This window comes from Staurois parvus, unplaced genomic scaffold, assembly GCF_062004578.1.
Source record: "Staurois parvus isolate SC_StPar_1 unplaced genomic scaffold, SC_StPar_1.0 ptg000090l, whole genome shotgun sequence".
NCBI lineage: Eukaryota > Metazoa > Chordata > Amphibia > Anura > Ranidae > Staurois > Staurois parvus.
The window spans coordinates 4389040-4401087 of NW_028317886.1; the positions used below are offsets into that span (position 1 = coordinate 4389040).

The 12048-nt window shown below is 40.8% G+C and overlaps 1 protein-coding gene across 1 annotated transcript in view; it reads right to left on the bottom strand.

Annotated features, from left to right (window-relative positions):
• TMA16 (translation machinery associated 16 homolog) overlaps positions 1-12048 on the bottom strand; it is an 80927-nt gene that overhangs the window by 26329 nt on the left and 42550 nt on the right. The window contains 2 exon segments of the mRNA XM_089670365.1: positions 1452-1600; positions 3854-3938. Coding sequence (XP_089526491.1) covers positions 1452-1600; positions 3854-3938 — 234 coding nt within the window.

Here is a 12048-nt window from a genome sequence, read left to right on the forward strand (position 1 = left end):
CTGCAAGGCACCAGCGATCTGCTGAACGCTAGTGCAATGCTTTCCAGGCTCCTGCAAATAAAATTAAACACATATTTTTTTACCTGCAAAAAATGTGCATTCATTACTTTTTGTCAAAAGGTTAACCTAGCCTTTAAATCATTGTGCAGCATATACATACGTATATATTTGTTTTTTAATTATTATTTATTTTTCCTAAACTGTCCATTTTGGTTTTTGGCCAAGTACGTCTTGAATTTTCGGTTTTGCTCTGGAATTTTCATTTCGTTGCACCATTATTCAACAAAAATACAATTGAATCCATTTGCCAGGCTATCCAAAGCAGAGGATAAGCTAATCAATGTATAGCTGCATAAAAAAAAGAATAGAGAAAAGTCTACAGATAACCATGTTTTTTACAGCCTGCCTGTATGAGGCAGGGGGCTAAAAAAATGCAAGATACATTTTCCAATGCATTGTGGCATTTCAAAGATTACCATCATGGATTTGTTTCCTCCTTCAGCTTTCTTGGCACCGAGAGGGTGATTCATATGTCCAATGGAGGTGACAGGGGGAGACAGCTTTTAGGGAGAGAAGCTTGGTGGATATATAGGTTAAGAAGAAAGGTCCTGCAGGGGTTAAACCTGAGATGGGACCTTGATTTGCATTAGTTTCCACATCCTCTCTCCCTGGCTGTATCTGTCATATTACCTCTGTGTGTCCTCCCCTGTGAGTATGTTTTGACAGTCATATACAAATTTCCTTTTTTGATAAATTTTTTAAAATGTAATATGTATACATATTTTCTGATGTTTTTTCTATGCCGTGATTGTAATATGTTTTTATAGTGGTGTTTAAATAACTCCCCTAGCAGAATGATTAATTCTACCATCAATTGATTAGTTAATTGATGACGTTTGTGTTGGGTGGAGTTTAAATATTCTTGCCACTACTTATTGTGCTGTTTTACCGGTTATTTGTTATGACTAAAGCTGGCTAGGCTGAAATACATCAACATGCTGTATTGGCTATGTACACTGTGGATTTATTAATAAATTTGAGATTTTATGAACAAATGAGGTACAGATCATTTGTTTGGAAGATATTTTTTGCAGTTGTGCGATTGAAGATCGTGTACTCATTATTTCAAAGGGATCTTTGTTATTCCATGGGGTAATAGTACCTGACACTTTGCTATATTTTTGGGGGGTAACTAAATAATGTTATTGAGTAAGGAGCCTGCAAAAGTTACTTGGCCTCACAAGAAACAGAAAAAAAGACTCCCATGAACATATGTGTGTCAGTGGTTGAAGGCTTATTAAAAAAAAAAGCATGACATTTCTTCTTTAAAATGGCATTGGGAATTTGTATGCAAAAAAGCAACCCAGCATCTATGAACATCATTGATATAGCTGTTACATTACTCTGAAAAGGACAGAAAGAAAAAAGAAAAAACATTGTATAGATCATACCCGTTCCATATCCACTGTACTGTCTTCTTTCACGCTCTATGGTCTGTTTAATGACAGTCTCCCGGGAGCCATGCTGCCTTGCTTGTCTACCCTTGATGCTGTTGTGCAGTTCAATTTGTTCTAACTCAGCATCGAACCGATGTAAGTAGCTGAAAAATCAGAGAAAATGATTGTGGTGATCACTTTTAATATCAGCCAATTGATATTAAACTGATAGTATGTGTCCTGCATTGAACAGTAGAATCAGAAAATATAATTGGCAAAATTGTGTGAACTGGGATACTTTTACTTTTTACATAAAAAGCAGGCAAAACCAAAATGAGGAACTTCAAACAATGACGGTTTATTTTAAATGGCATACCTCACAATCCTATAAAAATAAAACTCACTGCGCTTAGGCTAGATAACTCAAACTAGAAAGAGCTGCCAGCACTAAGAGATCAGATACTAAAACTCCCTAAGATGGATGAAAGTAAAAAAGTGCAGCACTAGGAAATCTCAGACCATTATGTGAATGCTGAAAATAAAACATGTGCATGTCCAAATGAATCAATCACTTATAAATCCAATATATCAGTGAAAAAAATGCACATCCACTAAAAATGACATATAAAATGTGCCATATAAAGTCCATAAAAGGATATAAAGAAGCAAATAGTCTTCACAATCTGAAGCAAGAAACACCCAAGTATTTGGAAAGAAATCAGTGATAGCAATAAGACTCACGAGTGGTGCACCCCATCCAGATCATTCACTCTGCAGCTCCTTACCAGATCCAGTTGACCCCTGTGTTGCAGATGGTCAAACAGTGCTTGTGGGGTTAAGGTCTCCCATCAACCTGCATGTTTCCTTTGCTGGGCCAATAAGGGTGTGCAGCCACAATTTCTCAAAGGTAAGATATGAGAAGCAATCTTGTTGAGGGTAAAGTTCCAAAGATCAGTTGAGCAGCATGCTTATGAAGAAGATAATATTCTTACAGCTATTCTCACACAGCATGGGATAAAAGCTTTATGGGCTGTAACACAGGGGTCAACTGGATTTGGCACGGATCACCATCCGTAGAGTGTCTAAAACATTAAATGCGTCCCAGCTCACAGTTTAGCAGCCACCCAGAAGGAGATAGCAGGAGACACATAAAACGTGTGCTGGGCTCCATAGACAAGGGTAAAGACTGTCTGTTATGTGCATACCTGAACACCTCCCAGTACTTGTACTGTATGGCGGCAGGGAGCCATCTAGACCATCACTGCGCCCTGGAGCAGACAAAGTACAAGCACTGGAAGTTGTACAGGAAGGGCACAAAGTAAACATGCCAAGACAGATATTTTTTGCCCCTCTACTGGGCATACTTCAAAGGGAGTCTTTCAAGGCAGAACCAGTCCCATGTCTTCCTCTCAGCAGGGTCCTGATACAGCTTTCCGTTTCTATGCCAAGATTTAGCTGTTTTGGAAAAGCTGCAAAGTGAGCTTCTTTAGCTCTGTAGCATAGATAAATTCATGATAGAATAAAAAAATGATCCTGAAAAAAGTGTAATAAAGGCAAAACAAATGGGTTTGTTTCTCAGAGCAGGGAAGATGCTCTCCTACAACGCTAGCAAGAAACGGATGTATGGTGGGAATGGGAGGGATAATACTGGCTCAAACTTTTTTGTTTGTCAGTGTCCAATTCTCCTACAGATGGCAGCATAACTCTGCTGTCTAGAATTAGTTATGACATTTCTCTCATACATGAAAAAAATCAGCAATTTTTTATTTGCTAGAAAATTGTTTAGAAACCCCAAATGTATATATATATATATGTTTCAATCAGAGGCCCTGGAGAATAATATGGTTGTTGTTGCAGTTATTTATGTCACATGATATTTGTGCAGCAGTTTATGAAACGCAAATTTCCAGAAAAAATACATTTTAATGAATTTTGGTGAAAACAAATACAATAACCACATTTAAAATGTAAAAGATGATGTTACGCTGAGTAAATAGATCAAACAAAATCAAGCTTTAAAATTGCACAAGCCCATGGAATGGCGACAAACTAGGGCAAAATAAATTATCCATAGGCAATGTTTTAAAAGTCTTTACAGGTTACCAGTTTAGAGTAGATGCCCCATTCTTCTGCAATTCACTTCTTTCACTCCTGTATGCAAATCAGTGGAAGTCAATGTGACTGCATGGCAAATACATGACAAACATAAACATGTTTCTATTGCAAACCGTGCCTCCCTGTAGGTACCTAAAAGCATGGTGTGTTTGATTTGCATTTAAGGCTAATAGCCACGTACAGTAACCCAATATATAATAAATAGTACCCTATATAAAATACATAGTAACACCTGCTGGAAATATTTCAACCTTTCCAACTAGGAACCTCAGTTTTAATGGAATGTAATTAACCCTTCCTACCTTTCGATTAGTTCACAAGCTTCCTGTTTGGTAAATTCTGTTTTGTTAGGGTCAAGATGACTCTGAAACCACTGAAGTTTCTCACCTTTAAAAAAGAAAACATGCAGGTCTTTAAAACAGAAAGAATGGATCACAAATTACTTCAGACAAAATTGTAATACTTTTAACTGTGAAAAATGCATAACTTTTACGGGCAGTTTCTTACAATAAAAACAGGCCAAGCAATACCTTCTAAGCACGATGGAAGCATTAAGAGAACGGCTTCTTTCTGATATATGATTGCCTGTCTCTGCTACCAGTTGAATGCCCAGCCTCCTGTCACTTGGGGCAGGTAAAGACAAAGCAATAGTATATAAGCAGTTATGTCAACTGCACAATGCCAAGACACAAGTATAATTCAAGAATTAATATTATAGCAAAAGTATTTTTTAACTGGGTAGGAACACTTTAAACCACTTTATACAGTAATAAGCTCTGAAACTCACATGTCCTTGTTAAACTGATAATAAAAAGGCAGATATTTTTTTATTTAAAAACAACAAACATGTCATACTTACTTGCTCTGTGCAGTGGTTGTGTTGTGCAGAGCAGCACCATTCCTCCTCTTCTGGGGTACTCAGCCAGCGCTCCTAACCCCTCCCTCGTACCCCCCCCCCCCCCATGGCAAGCAGCTTGCTGTAGGGGCACCAGAGCAAGCTTGCTCCCGAGCCGCTGCTTTGTATGTCCATTCACACATGGAGTGCAGCTCGCCCCCGTCCCCCACTCTCTCCTCACTGGCTAGTAGCAGGAGCCAATGGCAACCACTCAGCCAATGAGGAGGAAAATACCCAAGAGAGCTGAGGCTCTTGTGCACATCACTGGATCAAGATGGGGCTCAGGTAAGCTTTAGTGGGGCTGCTGCACACAAAGGTTTTCATCTTCATGCATAGAATGCAAGAAAGTAAAAAATGTTCAGCCTTCACAACCACTTTAAGCAACACTATGTTTAGCTAACCAACAACATAATTACTGTTACATATTACGACTGTCAGGAATGGACTAGCCAGCAATGGTGGGACTCACCTGCCTTTTGATCTGCAGTACCAGGGCTGGCCAGCGGGTGCTCCCAGCAATCAGAGACTCAACTTTGCAGCCAGCTAACACCTGGAACTGATTATGCTGGGGTATTTAAGGGATGGCCAGACTTGCAGACTCTGCCTTGGTGTTGTGTTTCTCTTGGGCCCTGTATCCTGTTCCTGCTCTCTGTTCCTGTCTGATTCTCTGCTGACCCTGCTCTGATCCCTGGCTTGTCTGACCATCCCTCTGCCTGACCCTCTGTACTACGCTGCTTGCTACCTGTTCTGATCCCTGGCTTGTGACCCTGACCATCCCTCTGCCTGACCCTCTGTACTACGCTGCTTGCTACCTGCTGAATCTGGCCTGTGACCCCGACCAATCTCCGCTTGCTCCCCCTGTACCTACCTGCCCAATTGATATTGACCCGGCCTGCCTGACGACGCTTGCTTGTATGTACTGTTATCTGTGGGTGGTTGGTTTGGTTTGTTTGCACTGTATTATGTTTAGTATTGCACTGCGTTTATGTTTGTATTGTTAGTGTTAATAAATTATATTGTTTATCACATATCTGAAGTCTGCGTTTCCCTGCGTCAGTCACACACCTCTGGTCACACCTGGGAGCCCTGACAACGACAAAAGAACAGATGACATCCACTGAATTTGTAGGTTGTTGGATAACCACAGAATGATATGGTAATATACAGTGGGGATCAAAAGTTTGGGCACCCCAGCTAAACATTTGTATTAATGTGCATAAAGAAGCCAAGGAAAGATGGAAAAATCACCAAAAGGCATCAAATTACAGATTAGACATTCTTATAATATGTCAACAAAAGTTAGATTTTATTTCCATCATTTACACTTTCAAAATAACAGAAAACAAAAAATGGCGTCTGCAAAAGTTTGGGCACCCTGCAGAATTTATAGCATGCACTGCCCCCTTTGCCAAGCTGAGACCTGCCAGTGTCATGGATTGTTCTCAATCATCATCTGGGAAGACCAGGTGATGTCAATCTCAAAGGTTTTAAATGCCCAGACTCATCTGACCTTGCCCCAACAATCAGCACCATGGGTTCTTCAAAGCAGGCTTGAAAATGCATCAGACTTGTCTATATGTTCATTTGCAAAGTTCAAACGATGATTTTTGTGGTGAGGACGTAGAAGAGGTTTTCTTCTGATGACTCTTCCATGAAGACCATATTTGTACAAGTATCTCTTTATAGTGGAATAGTGTACCACAACTCCAGTGTCTGCCAGATCTTTCCGGAGGGATCGTGCAGTCAAATGTGGGTTTTGAATTGTTTTTCTCACAATCCTGCGAGCTGTTCTGTCTGATATTTTTCTTGGTCTTACAGATCTTGCTTTAACTTCCACTGTTCCTGATGACTGCCATTTCTTAAGTACATTCCGAACAGAGGATATTGACATCTGAAAACGCTTTGCTATCTTCTTATAGCCTTCTCCAGCGTCAACTGTGAGCGTCAACTATTTTCAGTTTTCTAGACAACTGCTTAGAAGAACCCATGGTGCTGATTGTTGGGGCAAGGTCAGATGAGTCTGGGCATTTAAAACCTTCGATATTGACATCACCTGGTCTTCCCAGATGATGATTGAGAACATTCCATGACACTGGCAGGTCTCAGCTTTGCAAAGGGGGCAGTGCATGCTATAAATTCTGCAGGGTGCCAAAACTTTTGCAGACGCCATTTTTTTGTTTTCTGTTATTTTGAAAGTGTAAATGATGGAAATAAAATCTAACTTTTGTTGACATATTATAAGAATGTCTAATCTGTAATTTGATGCCTTTTGGAGATTTTTCCATCTTTCCTTGGCTTCTTTATGCAAATTAATACAAATTTTTAGCTGGGGTGCCCAAACTTTCGATCCCCACTGTATGCACTAATAGAAAAATTGGCTTATTGTACTCCCTGTAAAATCCTTTTCTTTGAGTTCATTGAGAGACACAGCCGGATCATAAAATCATGGCCAAAGGGTATTGTGTCACATGCAAGAGTAGGATGCCAAGTACAAAAAAACAAAAACCCAGGAACAGCCCCTTCTGGTGGTCAAAATCTCCATCTGCAACACACAGCTCAGTTTGTAGCCAGTAGTAAGCGGACAATAACACCAAGGCAAAAGGCCCACCCTTGAAATAGGAAAAAATAATATTATGGTTAGTTAAAAATCCCATTTTCTCTTAGGTTTGTTGAAAGAATGCCAAATCAAAAGATCATGACCAATGGAGCATCCCAAAGCAGTGCCAGAAAAATTAAGGTGAAGTCAGAGGTTATTAAACAAAGAACTGCAGAACTCAAACCGCTGCCTGCAAAACCTTATAACTATCTATTATCTGCAAAAGCAACCTTGTAAAACTAGGTAAAGGTATAAACAGACGATCATGATCATGACGATCATGAAGAGGAATGGTGATGAAAGGTCTAGGACGTACGTGATTCCTGGCAAAATGAGCAGTAACTGGGGAACAGAGATTTCAAACTTGAGATGATGCAAGCCTCAACCATGGTCTGACATATCTAATGAGAAATAGTAGCGGGCGAGGCCGATGGTTCCTTCCTAGGACAGTCCATGATAATGAGAAATTTGACTTCTGAATTCAGGCCACCGAATTTAAAGCAAAATTCTAGGCTAAACCTAACTAGTCTTAAAAATGCTCCTGCCCACCCTACTAAAACCTATGTTGACGAAATTATGTAAGAATGAGGAATAGCTATTTTAAGTCTGCCCCGGTTCAATCATGTGAACTCCTGTGCAAATTAACAATGGCAAGCGTTCAACAGCAGCTGGGAATGCTGATGTCACCAACAGGCTCCCATGGCCCATCCATTGTCAGAGGTCCCTCCTATCCCCTGCAGCTGCCTTCGACTGATACAGGGGAGCGAGATCATGTGACTGGAGTGGGCCGTAAATAGGTAAATATAATATATATGGGGTATGGAGCATTTTTGAGACTAGTTAAGTTTAGTCTGGAATTCCAGGGACCACAACCAAATAATGAAGCATCACTTCTTTGGGATGGTAGGGATTAGGATGTAGAGAAAGCAGGATGATGTCTTCACTCAAATGAATCGCCAATAAACCCTTAGGCAAAAAAGTCAACCTAGGAGGAAGCACCACCTTATCCTTATGAAGAACCAAAAATTTCTGTATACAGGAAAGATCAGCCAGTTCAGACACTATGCACGCCAAATGATGTCTACCACATAGGCCACCTTTTGCAAAAGCGTCAGTAGGGGATTTTCTCAAAATGTTCTCAAAGGGAGGTTTTTTGGAAGATTGGTAGAACCAAGTTCAGATTTCATGGCGTCCACAGGGGGGGGCACCTGTGTAACCCACAGACTGCAGGTACCCATGTCCGGTGTGCCCCAGTGGAGACTAATACTACAAAAGACATCTACGAGAGACCACTCCACCTGATTCTCACGACAGAGAGAACCTGTCAACTGTCCACCCCCAAAATGTGAACCTTGGACAAGGCCGGAACATGAAGTTCTGCCCATTCCAGGATCCATGCCACCTCCAGTGCAGCTGTCAAGCTCTTTGTACTGGTGAATGATGCAGGCCATGGTTGTGGCACTGTCAGACTCAAGAAGAGGTGCCCAATAGGAGAGAGAGAGAGAGAGACACAAATCACCATGAGTTCCAGAATGTTAATGGAGAGCCTGGTGATCTCATGGGTCTATCAGTCCTGAACCAACAGCTGACAGACTGGTAACCATTGTGGGCATCTTCTAACAGAGGGACAAAGGGAAAAGGGATTCCCAGACAGTAGTGGGGGGGGGGGGTGAAATCACCAAGACACGGATGCCTTTTCCCTTGAAGGAAAAGACCATGAGGTCTAGAACCCTCACAAAATAACAAATGAATGCAGTCCAGAGAAATGACTATTGAGATGTGAAGATGGGAGTTTTTGTAGCTTCTCTGGTGGAAGGAATACCCTTGGCCACCTATGTGTCCAGAAAAAGGCTTAGGCTCTCCAATCGACTGGAGGGAAGCAAAGAGAACTTGCACTTATTCAGGATCCAGGGTCCAAATCGCTATCATAATATCATGTTCAAGGTCAAATGCAAACTCAGCTTCTAAGAGCAAATTGTCCAGATATCTCATCATATGAATCCCAACAGAATAACAGTAGAGGCAGCCTCAGTTCCAGTACCTTGGTGAACACTCAAGATGCAGACACCATGAAAGGGAAGTAACTTGTAATGGAGCTCCCCCACCGCAAACTGGATAACATTTTCTAGATCCTAACTCCTAAACATAGACAAAAACTGAGCTGTGTGTCGCAGATGGGGGGGATTGACAACAAGCAGGGGCCATCCCTAGGTTGTATTCTCTTCTTTTTGCTGTACCTAGTGTCCTACTCCTGCAGGTGGAGCAATTCCCATGAGTCATGATCCTCTGATCAAGCGGTCTCCTTCAATGAACGAAAGAGAAATGTGTGTAGTTAATCTTAACATAATAGTCTGTACAGAATTAATGTGCAATTTTTTTTTATTTTTACTGGATGCACACCTATTTACTAAAAACGAATGTGTTGTACACTCAATTAACTCTGTAATTCACTTTATATAGAGTATGTGTTGAATAGGAGATATCATTGAAACCTTCATCTGCTGATCTGCATATGGGGGTCTATGAATATCAGAACAATACAGTAAGTGGGTTGTGGACTTAATGCAGAACTTCAGTGAAAATGAAATCCTAGGTTACCCTGCGTTAACAGTTCATTTCCTATTACAAGTGTCTGCTACAGCTCAAAAAACAGTATGTGGCTTATTCTGTTATTTCAGCACACAGGAATGTTAATCCCTGTCCAACCTACAGATAACCCAAGTTTACATTTTAAAACACCTTTATGAAAATATGAAACAGCATGTGAAGTATAAAAGTTGACATTGGGTGGATTTGTTATGCTTTTAGTCAGATTTCTTCAAACTATGCTCAGAACAACTTTACCTTCCTGAAAGCTGAAATTGCTGACATTAAAGTTGTAGGCAAACTTCCGAATACATATTTCTGCCACTAAAACGTGTACAATTGTGAGATTAAATATGCAACCTTTTACAAATCATTTGCATCAACATGAAATATGACTAAGTGTATGTGTAGCCAATTTTTGTTGTTAGTTTTGGACGGAGCAGGAAGAGTTAAAATCCCTGCCACGTTATTTTCTGCGGTCTGTGAATAATTGAGGAAATTTACCTTCACTGACCCCTGGTTCACATATATGCGGCCGTGTGGGCCGTGTTTTTTGCAGGCACGAGAGCCCATTCATTTGAATGTCCCTGCACTTCTTCTGAAAACGCAGCCCGCATGGGAATGTCAGTTCCCAGTACGGTTGCGGTTTCCAGTGCGGGCGGTGTACCATTAGAACTAATGGCATGCCGCCCGCGGGTCCGCATTCCACCACCTGCACATATGTGAACCTAGCCTAACTGTCCCACAGAAGAAACAGAAAGTTAGTGGAGATCTGTTAAGTGAGGGCAATTCCTCTCTTAGATACTTGTCCCGAAACAAGTCCTTCCTTTTGATTCCCCCTGTACCATATGATCTCTGTAACCACTGCAGTCACAAGTGATAACACTGGCTACAATGAACAGCCTGCACACCCCTTCCTGTCACACACAGCTGTTGTTGGAAGAAAAGGAGAGGTGGCTGCTGCATGCCAGTGTTACAGTATACTCCAAAAAAAGTGTCCCAACCTTTCTAGTGCCGGTGTTCCCAGCTGCTTGGAACACAGCCAGTGCCAGAGTTTCCAGTACCTCTCTACACAGCCAATGTTAATGCATACCTTTCTACCTTGAGAGATCTGCTTTACAAAATTGGAACAGTTTGTGGATGTTTCTATTGTCCTGGAACTTCAGGGCCTCTAAAACATGTGATAGGTAGGAAATCATATAATGTATGCCTCTTGAAAGCCTAAAGATGTTTCTTGGATTAAGGTCCACTCTATAAAGCTAGGCAATGAAAAAATCCCATACATATGGTATTTCCATACTTCAGCAGCATTTTGGTGAGTATGTCTATGCTTTATGTAAGACATATTTTCTAAACACTTGTGGCATAAAATCTGATATTCAAAAGACTCACCATGCCTCTGACCAAATACCATGGGTTATTTGCTTTGCAAAATATGGTCATTTTGTAGGTGTTTCTACTGTCCTGACACTTCAGGACCTATGAAAATGTGATAGGTAGTTATGAAATCTGATACGTAGTTTATGCCCTCCCAAAAGCCTAAAGATGCTTCTTGGATTTTGGGCCCTCTATGTAGCTAGGCTGCGAAAATGTCTCCCACATATGGTATATCCATGCTTGGGAGAAGAATAATTTATTTTGGGGTGTAACTAAGTATGCCCATGCTGTGTATGGGAAATAACTTGTTAAAATGAAATGAAAAAAAAATTCCTCTTTTTTTTCTGTGCCAGCTCTGCTCTTTATAGCACTTTAGTGCTGTTCTGTTTGTGTACTTTATTCATATCAATTACTTGTTATGCTTTTGTATAGCACTACCACCTGAATGACAAACGTTATTGTTATATTTGGTATATCTTTACTCCATAAAAAAAAACAATGAGCAAGAAAAAAATACTCTTCATGCCTCTCATTAAATACCTTGAAGTGTCTACTTTCCAAAAAGGGGTCATTTGGGGGTCTTTGTACTGTCCTGGCATTTTAGGGCCTCAAAAAATCATACAGGCAGTCAGAACATCAGTGTTTATAAAATTTCAAGCATACATACAGTATATGGCCCTGGTGCTCAACATGCGGCCTTGTACTCCACGGAAAAGATTATACAGGGTAAGTAGAAAATCCTATTTCCTAAGTTGTACAGTGGAAAGTTAAAAGTGTAACTATACTCTTCATCTTCAAAAAAACACTGTGAGCAGGAAGGCTCGTTATTGCAGAAGATGAATGAGATTTCCCTTCTGCAAAAAAATAAACATACCTGTCTGTTATCTGCAGAATGTATACTGAGCTGCACACGCACAGCTCAATTTACACTCCAGCACAGTGCCGTATGCTGGAATGACGCTACCCAGGGGCACATGCGCAGGAGTGACACCCCCTGCATCAGCTGGGGCTGAAGACCAGAACTCGGAAGAAGCTGAGAAGAT